This window comes from Tubulanus polymorphus, chromosome 2 (genome assembly GCF_964204645.1).
Source record: "Tubulanus polymorphus chromosome 2, tnTubPoly1.2, whole genome shotgun sequence".
Lineage (NCBI taxonomy): Eukaryota > Metazoa > Nemertea > Palaeonemertea > Tubulaniformes > Tubulanidae > Tubulanus > Tubulanus polymorphus.
The window spans coordinates 28,921,146-28,942,933 of record NC_134026.1 but is presented as its reverse complement, the minus strand read 5'-3'; the positions used below and the strand labels follow the sequence as shown (position 1 = coordinate 28,942,933).

Here is a 21,788-nt window from a genome sequence, read left to right as displayed (position 1 = left end):
TCGAAAACGCTTTGAATCGAATTGTTACAGCCTTATGGTTTCGTTGTGTTTTGCCATGATATTTATAATGAAGACGATAATCTACGACACTGTGAGTTATATCAACCAACAAACATTATCATCATCATAAACCTTCCGACAAAATCACAATTCATCGAAATCAATAAAAGTCTCATTTGATTTCGGAATTGATTGCTGTTTCTGATATTTGGGATAATGGATTGATTGATAAAGGATGTGGTAGAACCTAGCCAACCGCTGTTTAAGCGATTTCCTGTGTAGTTTTCTGAGGTAACAGAAATAATGTATCAAGCTAAATGACATTACCAAGAAAACGCACGTAGCACACAAAAACAATGTACATACGAGAATTTGATTGTGTGGTTCTTGTATATTCCAGTTGGATTGAAGGTATAATCCATTTACATCTCTATCGCTATGCGAAGGACTTTTTCGATTAGTTGTACGAAAACAATTCCGCGAAATCAGAATACAAAAAAGCAATTCGCTAAATAATTATCCATCACTTATTTCTATGATGAGTTTCAATGAAATGTAATGTGTAAGTTTCTCTCAAATGTAACGTTTTCGTGCTCGGGGAAGAAACAGTATTGATGTATCGGAATGAATGGACCGGATGAGCGTCAGCGCGTCGTCATCTTGGAATTAGACGTAACTACCATTTTAGACGTCACGAAACACAATAATGGCCCGAACAGATTTCCGACGCCGATTACAATGGACATAGATTTATAGGTCCACAACTATAAGGTCCAGGCAAGACGGAACTCACGATTAGTTAGACCTCACGATTGTTAAACCTAATGGTGACCATTGGGCTACGTTTATTCGATCTACATCAGCGGAGAATACAAAATATTTTTAAGAAATTTCTGAAAATGCTAAATGATGACTTATTGACAATCTAGCTATGGTTTAATGATTCATGTTTGATGTGCGTATTATGTATGATTTATAAATATCAGCGGCTAAAATTGTCAACAAGTCGAGAGCATCTGAATTAAGAACTGATTGAAGGCAAGGTGATGCAAATCCAACGCTAACGACTTCCGATTAATGGACGCTAATTAACTTCAAACAGGGCATAAACCCTCTAATGTGGTTCAGTATCACATTGCAATAGGTCAATAGTGCGCTAGTGCGCTAGTCTTAGTTTTCGTAGATGAATGGCAAGAATGTAGTAATTATTTTAGGGTATTTTTCAGTAAGATCGTTGTTTTAATTACAAACCGTTTATTAGCATTCTTACAATTTCGCCGATCGGCTGTTATGAGATGAATCGCATTAAACCAATGTTTACAAAATGACGTGGGATGGCGAATGGCGAGTACTTTGTCTGACGCCGAGAGTAAATACAGCGATTCTTTTCTGGCAAAAACACCGACTAAAACGTTCCCTCGTAATGTTACATACACGAAGTTTTACCGAGACTCAAATCCACTTTATTTATCTATTTCTAAGAACATCTTATTTCATCAAACATGACAACTTACAACAACTCTTCATCGACTTAACAAACCGCCGCTCTTTCTGTGTTACTGGTACGTGCATGAAATTGGAAACATCCCAGAGATGTAATTTCCTAAAGTCATTTGATCACGCCAACTAACCATTGTTTTGATACGTTAGCCTTTGTTCTCATGTGGTTTTTGCTCAATCTCTGATGCAGTTTTAATGAAAAATTGTGATGTTTACGTTTTCAACTGAAATTAAGTGTGAAAACGTGTTATGTCTTTACAAATTGTTGCTTAGTAACTGCGGGTTGACGTCAACAAATTCTGGGATTGAAATTCGAGAAACTCGAGAAACAAGAACTTTATATTGTTTTCTCGTGAATTTGAGGTGTTTTATAACGTAAGTCTGATCGAATAAGTGTTTGTAATTCAAAAATAGAGACTTAGTAATAGCATTGCCATCGCTTGAATGTTGAATCAAAAACGAATCCGATGTTTTTGGTCAATGCCAATGCTCGTTTATCAATATAGGCATTAATGGATTTGTTTACAGACGGGAATTCAAATTGAAGAAGGCACGGGGTTTACCAACTTTCCTTGTTAAATATCATCAGGTCAGCAGGTTGAACTCGTCGTCAATGCGCGTGGGCGATTTTACATTACACTTACTGCCTTATTCGTATTGCCTACAGTCATGTACCGTACGTATCTCAATAGTCAGGACGCATTAATGGTCTCTTTATTATCGACTTAAGGACTGAGATTTGGATGATGCAGAATATAGATGAGAATCGGTGACGGACACATTGACCATCGTGCCTGATATCGACAGTTCAAATTATTCACCGTAATTAAACAGGCTTGAATAATGTTAACATTTGTCAGTAGTTTTCTTTACTTGTTATACGTAGCTTCGTCATGGTTCGGTTTTCTGTATGTATATTTAGGTTCACCGCAACCGGTACTTCAAATATACGTAGACGACAATATGGTGTCCCTTATGCCATGGATTCATTCCTACCGGGAATTTTGTTCTAAGATTCGTGATAGCGGAGACCAATTAGATTGTATTCTTAAGATTGATGTATCATTGACATGGTCTGTCACATCAGAATATGATCCGACATATACAAAGCACACTACGTTATATGCGTACAGCTATAGCGGGCATAATTGCAAATTTTCCCCGGTAACATGCGTGCATCCAATTAAATAGTTTCTCGCAGATAAGGCTGTCCTTCAAAATTCTATAACGTGAAGTAATAGCCGTAATCATCGTAACCGCGAAATTGCATCAATGAAAATGTAAAATACGAGCGCTGTCGCTGGAAAAAAATATCACCCAACATAAATCTCTTATTGCACAATATATCAGGCATCTTATGGAGTTATTCATTCTGCGTGTTCTTGCTTTGATTAGCGGTCACCCAGAAAGGTAAATCTCATTTAGAATGTCATTGCGGCTTTGGTTCACAGAATTGCGTTTCTATTTGATCTGGAAAATCTAAATTCCGTACACAGGCGCAATGCAGAATTGGATGTCTCCGTGACTGTGCTTAGACCTTAAAGACTTAGAAGTCGTTTTTCAGTTTATACTAGAAATACATCAAAATATGTTCTTTTATTAGGATTTCATTTTTCAAATTTATATCTATAGATGAAAATGTATTGGAAGAATTTCAGGCGGGTAAAGTTACTTGAACGTAAATGCTTGTAAAGATGAAAAGACGCTCTTTGCGTTACTATAAACAATTTCTTTTTCACCATCTGAATAGTTTCTGTTTGTAAACGCGAAAAAGAAAGAAAAAAAGTTGACAGCTGTCGTACTTCTACGCGGAATGTTTTAGATTTAAAACGTCGATTTTGTGATAAGATAATCTGCATCACGCCGGAGGATTAAACAAGCTGTCGTTCACATCACCGTTTTGCCGCCGCTATACAAAATTCTAAAATATGTTTCTCTTAGAAGTTTTTCCCCTAAATTTCTTTCTAGTTCATGATAAATTTAGTAGTTTCCATTATTTCCATTTTTCATTTTAGATGCAGCAATATGGCTACTCCGACGGCGCTGAAAATCGAAGCACATTCAACATCTCCGAAGATTCCAGTCGGCAAAAAATCGCTACAAATATCAGCGTACATGAATTCCTAAAGATCGTAAACGAAGAAGCCGCACGAAAAGAATGGTTTCCGCTGCAAATTGAATTACCGCTAATTACGTCATACGCTTTATTAATGTTGTTTGGTATGATAGCGAACGGGCTTATTTGTTACGTCGTTGCCAAGAAGAAAAAACTGCGAACAGCCAGAAATCTGTTCATCATAAACCTGTCCGTTTCCGATATATTAATGTGTATGATTTGTATGCCGTTTACACTATTCAAACTCGTCAGGAAAGACTGGACTCTCGGACTGTTGATGTGCAAAACGTTACCAGGACTACAGGCGCTAAACGTGTTCGCGTCAACGTTTTCAACTATGGCGATAGCGTTAGATCGTTATAACGCCATAGTAGAACCGTCTCGTGTGGTCGCTAATGATTCTAATACAGTTCCGTTAATTGTAATGTTGATAATATGGGTAGTTTCGCTGACGTTATCCGTTCCCTTTTTCATGTATAATACTTTACACGAGGCTAAATACATAGAAGATATAATAGCGCATAGAATTTGTATGGAACTGTGGCCCACGATGACTGTCAAAGCAATTTACACCTTCTCGGTAATTGTCGTACAGTTCATTTTACCCGTAACTGTTTTGTTGATAATACATTGGAGAATTTGCGCTTTTCTACGCCAGAGGGTGTTAGAGAGTCCATCAACACCGGTAGAAATGAGTCGCGCTCTTAAAGATACGCAACGCGTTAGAAAGAATACATCTCTTCTCGTAGCTATTGCGATAGTATTCGCAATTAGCTGGTTCCCTCTTGGCTTATTAAACATTCTTGCTGATTTAAACTACAAAATATTGATGAGCAAAAACTTCAATTTAACCTACGCCTGTTGTCACCTGGTCGCGATGTCCACCTCTTCAACCAATCCAATTATTTATGGTTGGCTGAATGGAAACTTTCGGCGCGAGTTTTCGGCTGCCATTTTCTTTTGGAGGCATAAACCGTCGTACAAATCACGTGACTCTCGGAGCGAACAAAGAATGGAAGTTTTGCAGGGATCAAAACGAAGAACGTCATCGTATGATGCAGTTGGCCAATCTAAAGCCATTACAAAAGAAACTAATGAAAACTAGAGATAAATGTACATATATAGATTTATATCTTATAACCGTTAAACTCAAATCGACCACAACGGGACTGTCAGAGAAAAATCAATGTGAAAAACTTGCCTTCTCAATATGGGTGGTAAAAACTGAAGAGACGGCCAGGATAGGGTAAACAGGAGGAAGGCATATAAACATAATTACAGGCCATGTTCCCGCATCTCTTCGCTATATTCGTTTAAGGTTTGGAAGCACCAAAAGCTACTACGCATTTACACAGTGTTCATATATCATTTTGTAAAATAATGGAATGTTGAAATACATAATTACGAATATGTAGAAAATGTAGAATAATAGAGCTTGTATTATTCAAGTGTTAGTTTTTTTCTGTTATTTCTCAGAGGATCCGATACGTCTACGTCGAATCAAAGCAGGCAGTAAATAATTCCGACTATTTCCAAGAGCTTGAACGGAAACTTCACAAACAGTTAACATAATTTGGCTCATAAGACATTTTTAATAACTTGGAGCAAAAAAGTTTTTTGTTTCAGTCCTTTAAGTTTTCATCACAATTTTTCAACAAGCAAAAAAAGATTTTGTTACATGCCCGTCTTGATTTTCAATCTAGTTATAGCTATAAAAGTTGGTGTTCATCTTGATTTTTATTCTCAGATTTGCAAAAAAGTAAGTTCTTTTTTTCATTTCTATACCATCGTTTGAATGAAATTAATCACAATTTCTACCCTTTTAAATGTTTTTCTTCAGTCCTTCCGAGGTTTTATGTGGAAAATACTCAATTAAAGAAAATCATTTTAATTTTTTCCCTGTGTCCTCCATTTTGAAACACCTGTTTGGCCTAAGAAAACAATTTTTGATTTATATTTTTTCCCTTCGCCCTCCAAATTTTTCTTGAAAAATCCATGCTCTAAGTAGTTGTTAAAAAAGGTCTAAAAACTGGCAAATATCCTTTTTGGACGGCACCATCGGAACCATAGGGGCGTTGGACAAGGCAATCCGTTTGGTTATGGTGACGTCATTTGGTAGCGTGCTCGGTGCGTGTGTTGATGATGTAAGAAGCGCTGAAAGTGACACTGACTCCTGCAGAGAGCCAGAGACAGAGAGACAGTGAAAGCGTGACCCGCACGATCGCAGCACACAACGTCGTTGAGAAAGTCGTAGTAGAAAATGGGAGTGATTACAATTGAAAGCGAGGTAGGTACCGGCAGGATTCAAGATCGTTCTTTTTTATGATCGTTCGAATCTGTGTGATTAGCACTGTCAAATACGGATATATGAAATAAGTTAATTTAATCGATTAAGAATGGGTTCAGTCAAATGCGGCCAAGGCCTGCGCTGCACGGTACTGTAATCAGGCCACACGGTAGAATACACCACGGCAGGGATAGTGTTTTTCATTTTATAAACCAAGAGCCTGCTGTCGCGTGACTGCCATGAAACATCTAAGACCGTTTATGTTCAATATTCTTTTAAATATTTTCAGGAAGAGTTTGATCAAGCGTTAGAAGACGCTGGAAACAAACTTGTCGTTGTAGACTTTTGGGCGGAATGGTGCGGACCATGTCGAATGATCGGCCCACACTTTCATGTAAGCTTCCCCCGATATTACGTTAAATCATTCGCGATATCAATCATTCATGTGTACAAAATGGTCTAAATTTACTCTAATAATTTACCGCGGCATTGTACAAACAACTGATATGTATCAACCAATTCCATCTCATCCAACGTGCCATGGCTGCTGAGACTGCGCCATCGTTACCATAGTAACAAATTGAATGTACCTGTGTATTGGGTCGTCAGAGTAAATCATTATGAAGATTTACATGCATTTTCTTGTAAAAATATGCTATCGATCGATAAAATTGTTAAATGCGATAAATCGATATGATTTTTATTTATCTATTTTTTCTACAGCGTTGGTCGAACGATTCTGCGTTTAAAGATGTCGTATTTCTGAAAATCGACGTAGATGAATTGTCAGTAAGTTATTGGCTGAATTCTATTGTTCCTTTCAAATTGATCAATATGAAATGATTTCATTGAAGTAAATTTGCGTTTGAAACAAAATTTTCTTAACTGTTTCGCAAATTTAAAAGTAAAGCTCACCCAAGAGATTTTTAGTTGTACGACTGTTATACGATATTGAAAATACAACAAAATGATGGAATTGTTTTCTGTTGCAGGATCTTGCAGAGAAAATTGGTATTTCGTGCATGCCTACGTTTATATTTTTCAGACACGGGAAAAAGGTATAGAAATAATTAATTGGATTCATCGATTGATATTTATTCTGTATATTCACCAGAGTCCATAATTTTATGCTTACAGAAAGAAGAGCTATCGGGCGCTAATAAAGATATGTTAAGAGCGAAAATTGAGGAGTTAAAAAAGTGACTGGGAATATTTTAGCTTTTACTTTATTGCATTAGATGTATAATCATTTAGAATTTCAAACTTAAAATGCGAAGGAAAATGGTCCGTCCTATCCGAATTCGAGCCCAATCGAACCAAATTCGAAGGCCGTCCGTTACGTCCGCTTGTAATTTAAAACAAATCATTGATAGAATTAGAAATGAATAAATTAGTTAAGTAGAATCTCTGGTAGTTACTGTGTTCTTGAAAATAATCACATCTGCTTGGTTGTCTATGCGGTGGGTGGTTCGCGCAGAACTTATACGGATGATTAGAGCATTATTAGTGCAATTTGGATTATTGTGCCAACTATATGGACTGGTTGCCGAAGAGACCGGCAAACAGTCTAAACACGACGCCAAATTCAGCCGGTTGCGGCAGCACCATATGGTAAATGATAGTTCAAAATGGCTGCGCCCATGTGAAAATTGAAAACTCGTGCACAATTTTTTTTGGAAAATTTTATGTCAGTGATTGATAACCGAGTATTCGTAAGTATCGTCAACGTGCTATACATAGCAACACTGGACTGTCGATTATGCGCTGCAACGTCATCGGCAAAGTGATGACAAAAAATAATTCGATGCTTTTATAGTTTAGTTTACGGAAATTGAGCAACAACAATTGTTAGAATGGAGACTTTCAGCACAGAATCATCAACTGTATCGTCAAATGACATGCCTGTTGGTATGTACTTCGCTATGTATGGTAGTCCAGTGAAATGTTTCAGTGTCAGTGAATTGATTTGCATATCTAATTTCACTTTCGATTCCAGAATTCAGCTATATGCAATTTGCTGAAAATCGATCTCTAGAAATTGAGGCGATGTCGACGGCAATAAAAAATGGTCGGCGTAACAAACAAGTCAGTCAGGCTTTACCTCGTCATATGAGACGCCGAGCTATGAGTCATAATATCAAACGTCTGCCCAGACGACTTCATAGACAAGCTAAACATGAGGTATTCATCCTGCGGAGTTGGTATTTTGCCAATACGGCATTTTCCTAGTAAATGCATTATGCTGATCCATACATTTAAAATAGAATTAATTTTCACAATAAGGGTCTGAATAAGGTTAGAATAGGGTTAGGAGAAAGGGCAAAAGAATAAAAGGAAGATTTAGGATTAGGGTTTCAAGTTCACATTAATGCTCACAACTAAATAGTATTCACTAGAAATATATTGTTATTGGCAAAATATCCACTTCCACTATTTACCTTTCATTACTCGATTCCCTTTAGAATATAATCTGTAAATGGTTTTTTTTTTATTCGTTAAAGATGTCTGCTAATCCGATATCCAAACGACCATCTCGGAAATATCGACGAAGACCTCGTAATTTGATGACTGAATACGCGCGAAGACAACGCAGACACGTGTGGTTAGAAACTCATATATGGCACGCTAAACGCTTTAAAATGATCGAAAAATGGGGCTACAAAATACCTTTACATCCGAATGACAAAAGCATAAGAGCATCGTATAGAGCTGCATCTCAACATTGCCTTCTTATTGTAAGATCCAGTTTGACTGTCTTTAAAGCAGACGTGAATCCAAGCAGGGGCGGATCTAGAGCCCAATTTAGGGGGGGGGCACCTAATAAATGTAGCTATGATGATACTGTATTGACACCGAGCGGCGTAGGCGCGAGACGTTCCTACGCTTCGCGCGAGGCGCGAAGCCCCTGCGGGGGTCTGGGAAAATTTTTGAAATTGTCTTTGTTTTGGGGCCATTTCCTGCATTCTGAGGCAAGAATTCATGACAAATACTTTCCCCTTATTAAACTCTATGATAGCACGGCGTTTATATTAAGCGAGTGGCCGGAGGCCGGTCGAAAAAAAAAAACGATCTTCACTCGGAGGGAGGGGGCCCGGGCCCCCAGGGCCCCTCCCCAGATCCGCCCCTGCCAAGGGAGTTGCTTTGAGTGCAAGAGCACCCTCCCCCTTGGTGGAAAATTTCCTTTGTTTCAGTTTTTTGATGCTACACTTCAAAGTTGGAGGTATATAATCATTGAATACATATTTCGATTGTTTTTTTCTAGGATGTTTCCTATCTGAATTGTGTTGAACTATCAGGACCAATGAATAATTTACTACAAGGATTTCAACAAATCACAAGCACCGAATTGGGTAATAGAAAAGTCAAATAACAGCCAAAATTCAATTTTCATTCATATCTTTAAAAAATGTGAAACCGTGCTTTCAGGAGTTTCACTCGATGGCAAAAATTATACTGACGGTACAGAAGAAGGGAACATATTGCTCTTCAAACGTGGCACATATCCATATAAAGCCATAGGCCCAGTCAGCTTTCTCTGGAAACCAGTGGATTCTCTCAATTCAGAAGGTAAATTAAACAGGCACGGATCCAGGGGGTTTTGTGGACCTTTTGCTGCCTTTTTTATATGGAATCTTATAAACTTCTCTTGCATAATTCATTTTTGAATTACTAGATGAGATCAGAAGTTTATGGATTTGGATTCATCCATCCTGTTATAAGGAAACTATGTTGGAGCTTTGCAGTGTATTTGGAATTGACGGCGATGAATTGAAGCAGTTTGAGGAAGCGGTTGATGAACCTTCCGCATCTCAAGAAGAACCACCACCTGCTAAAATGGCTAAACTTAGCGAGGAAACTGGTAAGAGAAATTTCCACAGTGAATTCACCGAGTAAACCATTACTGGCTGCTGCATCGTACGAATGCCTGTTATTTCAGATTCAGAGAAAATGACTCCTGATAAAGTATTAAATCCGTGTTTGAAGAGTGGAGAAATAACGATTAAATCTTTAAAAGATGAGCTCAATAGATACAGATTGATCGGGCCACAAGCCGTTGAAATTCTTGCCGATGCCATGAAACCAGCGAGTGTTAGTTCAATGAGTGAAACGGCTGATAAATGGTGGCAGAGCTATCATTCTAATGAACAGCACATGAAACATTTCAATCAACAGATTAAAAATTGGTCACAATTTCAAGAATTCTATCGGACAAAATCATCAGAGCATAAAGTGTGGAGTTTGACTGTAAAAGATCCACGATTAGATATGCCTTCAAAAAGATTGTTTGTGGAAGGTGAAGATATGGAAGAAATTCAAGGTATTGTCGAGAAGTTGTTGACACAATGAATTACTGGTAGTCACATGAAATGTAGTAGATTTAACTTATTACCGTTGTCATTTCTGAATGTAGATAAATCCGAACCATCTGCTATAGAATTTACACCATATTCCGCTATTTGGGACCACCATATTCGCAGAGATGTCACCAAAACACAAATGACAATGCACCAGTTGAATCAGAAACGTTCACAATTATTAGTTCCTGGTAAGTTAGATACGTATTCCTGCCTGTTATGATGAGACTTGCACCTACAAAACCGATTCAATCGTCTTAATTTTCCCACTGATTTCAGGTTCAAGGTTAGAATTAGGTGATGATGAATCTCGCATACCTACATTAGTAATTCAGAGGCCAGCCGTGGACTGTTCCCATGAAAGCCATAATTACAACTGTCATATGGACGTTATAATTCCGAGTGGGTGGGGCTTAGCCTTTTGGTTGGCATTCGTATATCGCGGAGGACGCGCGAGTGGATTACGAGAAATAGAAAACACGACCGCTGATTCCTCACAGTTCGTTTTCCCTCGTCATTTCCCCGATACAAACGCCGGTATTAAACACGCACAAGAACACCGCGCGGAATTGACCGAGATTCTCTATCGCAAACCACCCAGTAAACGCACTCCCTACAACGCTATGGGCATTTTAGCGCCTTTCCATTGTCCGTGGACAGAACTTATCACCGATTGGTCTAATGGAAATGACCACGAGTTATTGATTATTCGTACTAAAGACGTTCTACAGAAAATTAAAAACATATGTGATTCAGAAATCAATGTAGATAACACCGAGTTGAATGAAGTAGAAATACCACGTGTGGCGCTGGTATGCATCAAGTTCAAAATGCTTAACAAAGGTGTACCGGCCGAGTTTTCCGTTATCTGTTTACCGTCGTGCGATGACTTGAAAATGTTGAGAAAGAACGAACACTACGAAGGTCCAGTTGAGAATGTCGATCACAACGATGTACGCGACGAATATATTAAACAACTAAAGCAGCGCGGTAAATCTTATAAACCAGCGATACGCGAACTACAGAAACTTAAAGATGTGAAAAATGTGAAAGACTGTTGTACAAGGACGTGTATAGGATATGTTATACATGGAGGGTATAATTTCTGTATCGGGTCCGGGGCTGGATTGGCTATGTGTGTTCTAGATGGACTACTTAAAAACGCAAAATATTTACTCATCAGATCCCCTTCATCTCGCCAATATAGATTTGCATCATTTTCAATTGTAACTGGATAAATTTGAATGAATAATAAAATATTGATCGGATATATTAATATTTCGTACATAATTGTGAGTTTACTTGGAAATTGTGGTGACCTTTTCGAAGATGCAAGACTTAGAAACCTATCCGAGGTAAAAACAAATCTCTCGTTTCGACTAATATATCCATATGTATTATACATGTTCATTTTGATTTCCATCAATTAAATCTCGATAAAAGGCATTATGCTCATTCTGGGTGCCATACAGAATTTATTATAAAATTTTTGCAATGCGATTTTGCTTGAGGTTTTCGAGATCGATGCATCTTTTAACATGATTTTCACTGGTCAAATATATTCCCAAATAGAAGCATGTACTAATACACCTTAAAGTTATATATAATATGATTGACAAGAGAGATCTGATACCGGTATGACATGAAACTGTTATGATTGATTAACCCTTATACAAACACATACAAATAAATTGATCACTAAAGGCGCTTTTACGAAACTGAATCTTTGTAAATCGATTTTAGTTTCACGTTTACGGCACACGGTTTAGTGAATCCGATTTTGTAAATCAATGCGTTTATGGGAACGGTTTAGTAAATTGATTCATTAAATCGACTAACTTGCTCAGCGAACAAGTTAGTGGCGATTTAGTCAGCTAAATCCAACATGGCATCCTCTTCGACCGCGGGCTTAAGACATCTATCGCAAATCGTCGTCTATCAATAATTTGGTCACCATTGACCCCCATTTTCTTTCGAATCTCGACCTTTGAATTGATCAATTGATTCGACTCATTTACGAAAAACAATTCGATTTACTAATCCTTTCGGTTTCCGACATCGAATCGGATTTAGCTAAAACGAATCAGATTCAATTTCGTAAAAGCGCCTTATATATTATGATGAAATAGGTAATCTATGTACATCAATGTTGACTACAGCTGTACACCACACATCCTGTTATTGATATTTACAAGTGATATATTTCTGACTTGATTGATGTGTGAAGCATACCAAGTACACATTTTAAGCACGTTGATATAATGTACCGGTACATCAGAAAATCTGATCCTTTTCCAATTGCATCAGTTCTAAGAGGACTATACTATAAATTAAGGGACAAGGTAAAGAGAGGAAATACGTATGTACAAGTCAACCAAATACAAGTTTTCAAATCCACTTTATGTACATGAAAACAATGATATGCGAGTGATCCTCACAAAACTGATTGTAGTTTCTTTTGATCATTGAAATTCAGTTGTGTGAGATCATGCATGATTACCTGACCTGATATTACACTGCATATAAGTTACTTAAATGCGTAAATTATCTTATAAGACCATGAAACTAAATGACACGTGCTAGGCAAATATAGGGGAAAAGTTTGAGGTTTGTCAACTCGTAATTTAGCTAATTTTGTAAGAAATACACAACCAAACATTTCCGAAAATTAACTGGGAATTCTCGGGAGATCCTATATGATTCAAAATCATTCCTATTTCACATAATACAATCATATATACCGTGCATGCAATGGATATCTAGTAAATCGATGTGTCTTCATACTGCTGGCAATGTTTTATCAATAAAATCTTTAACGTCGTTCATCTCCTGAAAAACAGAGAACAACAACTGCTCACACTTTTAAGTATAACGGAGAAAGAAACTGTCCATGGACCTACAATGCGGCATCTCTTAACCCACTGACTCCAGCAAAATGAAATATCTCGCCTAGAAAATGAATTATTTGAATTCGTACCTTTGGGCATGAACTGTGGCCAACACCATCATAGCTTTTCCATGTAAGATCATTACAACATGATTTTAATAGATCTCTAGTCATTTCTCCAAATCTAAAATTAACGACTGGATCGCTTGTTCCATGAGCGAGGAAGATCGGCATGTTATGTTTTATTCCCTGTAGCATTGAGAAAAATACAATTCGCTTCAAGTAAATGTAGAAGACTGATTTAACATCACACACATTAAAGCGATTTATTGAAATACTCACTTGAAAAGACTTATGCAAAGGCATAAATGTACTGAGTCCTATACAGCCTCCTAAAATCTTTTCTGAGTTAACGCTACAATAAACAGCTACAGCGCCACCTTGTGAGAATCCACCAATTATAATGCGAGAGCTTTCTATACCGCTATTTACCTCGGCCTCTATTAGTTTATTCACTAAATTCGCAATAAAAATCGAAGAATAAAAACGTTGATGATTATCGCATAAAGAGAGGATGTTTTTAGAGATGACAGCTTACAATTATTACTGGAACTTTTTATTCCATCTTCATCTTCTTCGCCATTGAAATCCAAACTCCTTATATCAAACCTATATTCAATCAGAAATAAAGTTTTTCGTTACAAACTAGTTCAAATTGTAGCTTTTCGGTAATGATTGTCGGTTAAGTGCCATTAGTAAGAAATAGATGTTAAAATGATTTAGTTTTTCAATGAAAGATCCACTGAGTTTCGTAGCATATCACAATAAACAAATAATTCAGAACATAGTAACCGATAAGAAAGAATTTAAGATTATTTCTTATGCTGTTCAATAAAAATGGTAACATCTACATGTTGTACCTACCATGAAGGCATCTGCATACCAAAATTCAATGAAACAGGTTTCGTTGGCCTAAAATAAAAATGCGACACATCAACGAGAAATCATTAATGTAAGTCATCACCATCAAGAAACAAATACTCACGCATGTGGGAAAATGTATTTAATATGAGGTTTTCTTATTTCTTCAAATTGACTTTTCCATCCATGACTGAAACAAATTGAACTTTATTAACAGTTTCCCTCACTATTAATAATGATGTATAATAATATAATTCATTATACGACTAAAACGCATTCACCTATTCAGATATCATTCACTTACCCATTGTCTCCTAGACCATGTAAAAATATAAACTGAAATGAAAAACCATTGTAAATGTTAAAGTCAATAATTCAACATCAATGTTTTAGGTCAACCAGTCAACTGCCAGTGCTTTCTCATCTGGCCCTGCTAAGACTTATAGACTTTCAGGTAGGCTATGTACCACCAAGACTGACTGAGCTAGGCCACCCGATGTGCTCTCGACTCAAGTCAAGTTGAAATAGACATTAGACCAATATGCATTGTGTACAACAGATTAAACATGGGACGACCAATTCCATTCGCTCTTCTGCAGCAGGACGCACGCAGTCCAGTGCTCTCCAGTCTCAGCTGTGTGTGTGGTGCTTTAAACTTAGTAGTTTGGCAAACGTTACCAAAATAAAATTTAACTGACAATTATCAAATTACCGATGCTGTATGACGAGCAGTTGGACTGATTATTGCCCCATTTGTATTCATTTTAGCCGAAGAACTAGCACCCATAAAATGGTTTGATAGCTCAGAATAAAATAGCACTGCGGCCTCTAAATCAGCTAATAGTTCACTTCCGTCAAATTAAAGCGAAAATCTCAATCCAGCACCCGCGTTTTATACTCTTACAGCCTCACACCCGAATCCTGCAGCCGGCTTTTATGATCTACTCGTGTCCCGCCCGCATCCGGACGGATTTACTTTTTCTCATCCAGGTGGCAGCACTTCACGGAGCTTGCTGGAGATCCTGATGACACTGACAGCGGCTCCGTATTTTTTAGAATTTTTGGGCTACCGTGGGTTGAGTGTACACTACCACTGATACTTTTGACCCACGCACGAGAAAGAGAGAAAGAGATGTCACAAGCTGTACTGACAGATGAATATCACAGACAACAGGTAGAGATAACGTTGTGTCTAATACTGTTATTAATATTAGTAAAATAGTAGGCCCTTCAGACCAGTAATAATAGTTAGGCCTAGTTACCTAATCGTTGGTGGTAAGCTTTTTATAATCGGATGGGCTTATGCCAACAGTCAGTAACCTGACTGTGGTTTAGTTTCACGATCGGATATTTACACAAACCACATTGGTATAAGCCCATCCGATTATAAAAAGCTTAACATTCATTCATTCATTTAAATACTCCAGCACACTCGCATTCACGAGTATTTTTTGGAGCGTGCGCGTCCGTGTTGTTAGAAGAGAAAGAAAAAGAGTGTGCATGGAAAATTCAATTAATAATAATAATAATAAAAGAGATAATGTACATTTAGAAACACTTAATCGCATACACCAACAATTAGTAACTAGTTATTAGTGGTTTATTAGTAGTTATTAGTGGTTTGTGAAAATATCTGATCATGAAACTAAAACCACGGACAGGTTGATACCACTGACTAATAAGAAATTACTAACCAGTCTGAACTAATGTAAAATGTTAATGGGAAGTCGAGTCTGTGGCCATTGAACCTAGTTAGTTACCTAATCGTTGGTGGTAAGCTTTTTATAATCGGATGGGCTTATACCAACGTTAGGGATGACAAGGACCAAAACACGGTTGAAAAAAGTAACACTTCAAAAATATACTTTCTATCCACTTCAGTCCACAATTAATGGCTTAATTCACAAACTAACACGGGTACCTTTCGAAATAATCCAATTCTATGTATGTTTCGAGTGATTAATCAACATTATTTTGAGAAATTAATTAATTTCCTTACAAATTTCGCCATTGGCCGCCGTTTCTCTGTATTGCACATGTGGCATGATAAGACAAGGGGACCTACAAGGATTTAGATAAAACTTTCAAGACGAAACGACAATTTTTATTTTTTATGGTTTTCCAACCTATATTTCAAATCTTCGTGTTTTCCATTATAAATAATGAAATAATAAATTCTGGTAAAAGAAAAATGTGAATAAGTGTTGATTTCTTAATATTTTTCAATTTCGTCGTTTCGCTTCGTTAGTTTGTGCTGTTGTCCTGGCCTCAGTCCACAGGTGCCAGCACCTCCAGTAATTTTCAAAATGGCAGCTGTTGACTCTACGGAAATTTACTCTCACTTTACGGCCGATTTGCACATGGATAAAGATCGTCAGGTGAGGTGTTATAGGTATCAGACAAACTACGAATCTGTTGTGTGTCGATTACAACAAAAATTTGACGGATATCTTAAGAGACAATGAAATGCCAGGCAAATTACTCGTCAGTCAAATTGGCTGACGAAGATTTCATACAAAAATGACCTTCCCATTCCTGACTGTGGTTTGTGAAAATATCCGATCGTGAAACTAAACCACAGACAGGTTACTGACTACATTGAACCATGTCCAAACTAGAAGAAGCGCTGTCCATGACAGTTGCACGTAGAGACAAAAAATTTGTGCCACAGCTGAGTTAAGGTTCAAATTCTTGCCGAGGGTGGATGCATTGGATCGTGAAACTTAGTCTGATAACTGTTATGACTGACTGGATGGTGGATGACGATGTGGAGTCAGACATTTGAACTGTTGTTTATATGATTCTTATTTTTTACCAGTGTTATTTATTACCATTATTGATGATTGGGTTATTAGAGAGAATAAATTCATTCATTCATTAGTTTGAAACAGCATTTATAGGGTTTAAATTTTGCGTCGCAATGATAACTGCCATTTAAGTAGCACTGATTTTCTGTTAATGTCATTCCTTATTCCTTTGACCTTTAACGGCTTTGTCGATGCGCTCTCTCAGTGACAACACTAATTTGATATGTTCGCTGAAGTAGGGAGACTAGAGTTATGTGGCTGATTGTCAGTCCTCTGTTTATGACAGATAATCCGCCTGTTCATCCGGCTTTTAAAAAAGCATTTTATGAAGGCTTTTTCTCATGTTTTCTTGTCTAATGCCTATGTATTATCATCTTAATATACCAGACCTATTTTTTTTAACATGGATTCAATTGTTTATTATCACAGAATTACAAGTTATTTTATATGAAAGGGAAATAAGAGCAGTGGAGCAGTTGTCGTATCCATACATTTTCTTCTTATTCTCTACATGAATGTTTTTCGTCAGAACTATCCGATAGATGAGGAGACATTTCCAGAAATAACTGACGATGATGAAACATCATCAAACTATAAACATTCGATTTATTCTCCATGCTGACAACAAGACTCAAATGGATATGGCCGGGTCAATTCAAGGTGTTGAATGTCATAAAATGGGCTCCTTTAATCATTGTCATTGTCCTTGAATTGGCCACCCGAGGCTATGGGCGCTGTGGCAAGCAGAGTCTACTGTACTTGCGATTTGAAATTGGTCGTAGGAACTATGAACCCTGTATCAGTTGAAAGCTTTTATTGTCAACAAATTCTCCGAAAAAGCTTTCAAACGTCACTTTTACTATGGAAAAATTGTAACTGAAATGTAATTCAATTTAAAAACTATTTATAGGATTTACTGGTTGGATCTCTGCTGTCGATTTGTGGAAATCTTCTCATCAGTATTTCACTTAATTTGCAGGTAAGTAAAGTAGGCTAAATCAATGAGAAATAGAATCGAATCTTTACGCATTTCGACATTGAAACCATTGTTGGTTTTCTGTTGATAGATATCGGTTTTGCATTGGTTGATATGTGTACGTAATATAATCGTGTTGTAAACTTCTTACGACTGAATTTTCATCAAATTGAACTTTTTTTCCCGAATGATTATATTAGTCTTGTAGTAAAAGATGAGTTACATCTTTTTGTCATTATTTATGAGGTTTATTGCAATCTCAAATTACTTGAGCAAATATTCATCGAGATCATAATATTTGTAAGGCTTTATTGGTTGCAACAAGAGTAATGTATTTTAGATGTAAATGGCAATTGTCTGGTATTTCTCAATGATTAGCTGATGTCAGGAGAGTGTGTATATTGATCAATGGGGTATATACCGGTATTGATTGTATTATAACTCGGTTATAACCATTTAACGCTTGTCTCTTGTTTTCGCTGAATGGCGGTAAAACCTCTTTGAGTCTCATTACCATGGCAACATTAAAACGTCTATGCGTCTGAGTGAATAAGACATCGTGTTCTTTTCGGCATTGTAACAGCCTTCTTATAAATCATGCCAAATTAAAACATTTTTATTGAGGTGTTTTGTGATTCATCTTTTATACCGTTTCCCTTCTTAGAAGTATTCCCACAGCAAAAATGAGAAAAAAGATATCAAAGACCAGAAGCATTATACACGAGACCCATTCTGGTGGTTAGGCTTGTTATTGATGGTATTAGGTGAATTAGGTAACTTTTCTGCGTATGGCTTCGCTCCTGCGTCACTAGTCGCACCTCTCGGTACCGTCACTGTCATAGGTAAGTTAATAATGTGAGAAAAGATGCTTACGTGTATTTTGTACTCAGCAGGGTGGCCACCTGAAAAACATGGACATTTTGCCAAAAAGCTGGAAAACTCAGGAAATTTGGATACTGGTGTAGCCTATCGTCCAAGTGTTTCGTCATCAAAAATCAATCAATTGTACTATTTTAAACCAAGAAAATTCTGATTCACCCTTCGCAAATTTGCTCTGGGAATATCCTGTTATAACATGGCAAAACTCAGGGAATTTTCAAATGGGGGAAAAGTGGCCACCCTACTCATTTTATTGACTGTCCTCATTATTTATTCAATGTTAGTTGCATTATTGTGATATTTATGATACGCATTATCCTTTCAGCTAATATGTTTTTGGCTGCAATATTTTTGAAAGAAAAAATCAGACCAGAAGATTTATTTGGTAAATTTTCTCCATAATAGTACAGTATAATATGGTAGTTAACGATATATGTGTCTATTTATGTCAACCATGTGTTATTATTTCAGGCTGTGGTTTAGCGATTCTGGGAGCATTTCTTGTTGTTGCGTTTTCCTCCAAAGTATGTTGATAATTCATTAGTCTTTCCAAATGCAGGTAGTCGGTTTTGAATTTAATGTACATGTTTGTTTGTATTTTATTCTTAGAAAGATAGGGTTTTTGACTCTTCTGAAATCATAGATGCATTAACAAGAGTGCCTTTCATCACGTATTTGGTAAATTGGACTCATGAATTTTTTGCATCGCATTGAATTTTAAAAAAGAAACATCTTGAAAATTGTTTCTCTGTGTTACAGTGTATGGAGATTGCCGTATTGATTTTACTATTTTTACTGATGTATAAATTTAAAGTAGAGAATGTCCTTGTATATCTACTCATTTGCTGTTTATTTGGTAAGATTTTTTCATCAAATTTTCGAACTTTCTTGGATTTAAAGTAACAGATATTACTTATAAACGTGTTTTGTTTTCCAGCATCATTCACAGTCATCTCAGCTAAAGCTTCTTCGAGTTTATTACAGTTAACATTAGCTGGACATAATCAGATGAAAAGTCCCGTTATATATGTAGCTTTTGTTATAATGATACTAACAGCACTGATACAACTGAAGTAAGTTGATATGTTGACCTTACTTACTGTATTGTTGTTATGGAGAGAATTAAGTTTGCTTAGATATTAATTGTAATCATTTTCTAGGTATCTCAATCAAGCAATGAAAAGTTTTGCTTCCACAGTTGTCGTTCCAACTCATTTTGTATTTTTTACAATTAGTGCTATTGTGGCAGGTTAGTTATATTTGAAAACATTCTTCATAGTTAAAAAGCCCTTTTTATTTTTGGCTCCTCTGGTGATTTGTATTATTAACATTGGGTTTTGATATCTAATATTATATTTAAAGGTATTATTTTTTACCGAGAGTTCTGGGGTCTCAGTGGAATTGATATTTTCATGTTTTTATTTGGGTAAGTTGTACATTTACCTACTAGTATGAATATTGCATTTAGATACATGCGGTACACGTGAAATTCTATCATCTCTTTTTTCAAAAGGTGTCTAATGTGCTTCATTGGTGTACATTTTATAACTGCTGGTCGCCATGGTGATGACATTCCTGATATTGGAGTCGCCACTCAGAAAATATTGGCAGATTCTTCACCAAGTAAGTCTCGCATAATTTTTGTTTCAAAGTCTAGGCCTAACCTCTTAACTGTTTCGAACTAGTTACCTTGTCGAAGCCCACTTTTTCCTCCCAGTTCAGGACAAGGTAAATCGTTCAAACTTCTTGACCAGTCCACCCATGATATTCGTCATTGCTTCACTTCAAGTAAGTGGAGACACTTGAAGGCAGCAATACCAGCGGTTTCATTCAGTCAGCTTGGCAAAGACAGCGCGGCTAGTGCAGCCTATTCAATTCCTAATCCACCTAATTGACCTACAGAATGATCTAAAATTCCAGTGTATCTTACTGATAATTAAGTCATAGTAGATAATTTTGAAGGTGTAAAACCGAACCATTTAAACATGCTGGTATTAATATTGCAGCTTGGTTGTTGACTAGTGTAAATAAAGCACCCGTTCAGCCGGTGAATACATTATCGGGAACTGGTCGACATCCGATATTAGCCGATGATTCGGATGATGAGATTTTACAACCTCCAGCTCCTCAATCGAAACGAGGCAGTCGTGTTTCGGCAGATGGAGATAAAATCATTATTCACAGATATGGTGCAAATGATTCAACAAGTTCTGATGAATAGTTCAGCATGTTGTTAGTATTAATGTAATGGATGAAATTATTTACATACTGTATGTATCGGTGGTTCTATTACGTGTTTTTACCAGAGAAGACATATACACAAAATCGGTGTAGAATATTTGTGTTGTATTCATGAAATGTAAGTTGCTAGTTAAGTTAGTTAACACTAAATTCTGTAGCATCGGGACCGTGAATATTTCACTGAGATGAAAAAATCGGGAAAAATTAGTTTTTCGGAAAAATAATTTTGAGTAAAATTCACTACTACTATAGGGGTCTACTGTATATGATAGAACGTTTTAGAAAATATGAAACTTATTATATGAACAATATGTCATAATTAATTTACCCAGTGTTTGTATCTTGTAATGTATTATTGCATCTTTCCATTTGATATTGGTAGTCTACATTTTTTTAACGCGCTCCATGTACTTGTTATATTTGATTCCATTTTGTATTTTCATATTTGTTAACTTTTTTATTATTATATTATACACATATGTTTTAAAGTGTTTAGTACTTTGCTGTGATGTATTATTTATTTACCTGGTTCATGTACCTACGAGATTTATATACAAATGAACGAATAGATGATGATTGTTTTTATAACTACCGGTAACATATCTGATTTAGATATATGTAAATATTTGTGCGAATGTATTTGTGTATCTATGGTAGTGTCAGTCCAATAAAAAAAGATCTGATGAAAATTGTTTGGTTCTTTCTTCTGATCGAGTTCCTTCCTTTATCGTGTTGAAGATCCCCAAAACTGTCAGTTGAATGAGAAGTATTTTTTTGTGTTCTTCAGCTGGTCAATTAAGAGGACTTAACTGACAGCTA

At 36.6% G+C, this 21,788-nt stretch overlaps 5 protein-coding genes across 6 annotated transcripts; 4 read left to right on the top strand and 1 right to left on the bottom strand.

Moving 5' to 3' along the window:
- The first annotated feature begins 3,515 nt into the window (after positions 1-3,515).
- LOC141899155 (neuropeptide F receptor-like) lies at positions 3,516-4,753 on the top strand. Its single transcript, XM_074785312.1, has one exon. It carries the CDS (start codon positions 3,516-3,518, stop codon positions 4,719-4,721), a length of 1,206 nt encoding a protein of 401 aa, XP_074641413.1. The 3' UTR covers positions 4,722-4,753.
- A 1,006-nt stretch (positions 4,754-5,759) lies between these two features.
- Positions 5,760-7,270, top strand: LOC141900503 (thioredoxin-like). The gene is made up of 5 exons (XM_074787424.1): positions 5,760-5,903; positions 6,193-6,297; positions 6,627-6,692; positions 6,896-6,961; positions 7,041-7,270. Exons 1-5 carry the CDS (start codon positions 5,877-5,879, stop codon positions 7,104-7,106), a joined length of 330 nt encoding a protein of 109 aa, XP_074643525.1. The 5' UTR covers positions 5,760-5,876; the 3' UTR covers positions 7,107-7,270.
- A 269-nt stretch (positions 7,271-7,539) lies between these two features.
- Positions 7,540-11,528, top strand: LOC141899419 (ribonucleases P/MRP protein subunit POP1-like). Of its 2 annotated transcripts, none has more exons than XM_074785707.1 (10): positions 7,540-7,615; positions 7,725-7,811; positions 7,900-8,084; positions 8,405-8,638; positions 9,166-9,253; positions 9,330-9,470; positions 9,577-9,762; positions 9,841-10,221; positions 10,315-10,449; positions 10,538-11,528. In XM_074785707.1, exons 2-10 carry the CDS (start codon positions 7,757-7,759, stop codon positions 11,494-11,496), a joined length of 2,364 nt encoding a protein of 787 aa, XP_074641808.1. In that variant the 5' UTR covers positions 7,540-7,615; positions 7,725-7,756; the 3' UTR covers positions 11,497-11,528. The 2 variants fall into 2 exon arrangements, with proteins under 2 accessions (XP_074641808.1, XP_074641807.1); XM_074785706.1 differs by having other exon boundaries at positions 7,720-7,811.
- A 60-nt stretch (positions 11,529-11,588) lies between these two features.
- On the bottom strand, positions 11,589-14,909 carry LOC141899420 (acyl-protein thioesterase 1-like). The gene is made up of 8 exons (XM_074785708.1): positions 14,779-14,909; positions 14,371-14,402; positions 14,191-14,256; positions 14,070-14,117; positions 13,744-13,814; positions 13,488-13,660; positions 13,236-13,394; positions 11,589-13,087 (listed from the first exon to the last, which is right to left on the bottom strand). The coding sequence occupies exons 1-8, from the start codon at positions 14,851-14,853 to the stop codon at positions 13,037-13,039; spliced, it is 675 nt and encodes a 224-aa protein (XP_074641809.1). The 5' UTR covers positions 14,854-14,909; the 3' UTR covers positions 11,589-13,036.
- Positions 14,910-15,057: 148 nt separating this feature from the next.
- On the top strand, positions 15,058-21,599 carry LOC141899624 (NIPA-like protein 2). The gene is made up of 12 exons (XM_074786039.1): positions 15,058-15,240; positions 17,784-17,852; positions 18,514-18,691; positions 19,054-19,113; positions 19,200-19,252; positions 19,338-19,406; positions 19,488-19,584; positions 19,666-19,801; positions 19,889-19,977; positions 20,091-20,154; positions 20,242-20,351; positions 20,735-21,599. Exons 1-12 carry the CDS (start codon positions 15,199-15,201, stop codon positions 20,947-20,949), a joined length of 1,182 nt encoding a protein of 393 aa, XP_074642140.1. The 5' UTR covers positions 15,058-15,198; the 3' UTR covers positions 20,950-21,599.
- The last annotated feature ends 189 nt before the right edge of the window (positions 21,600-21,788 follow it).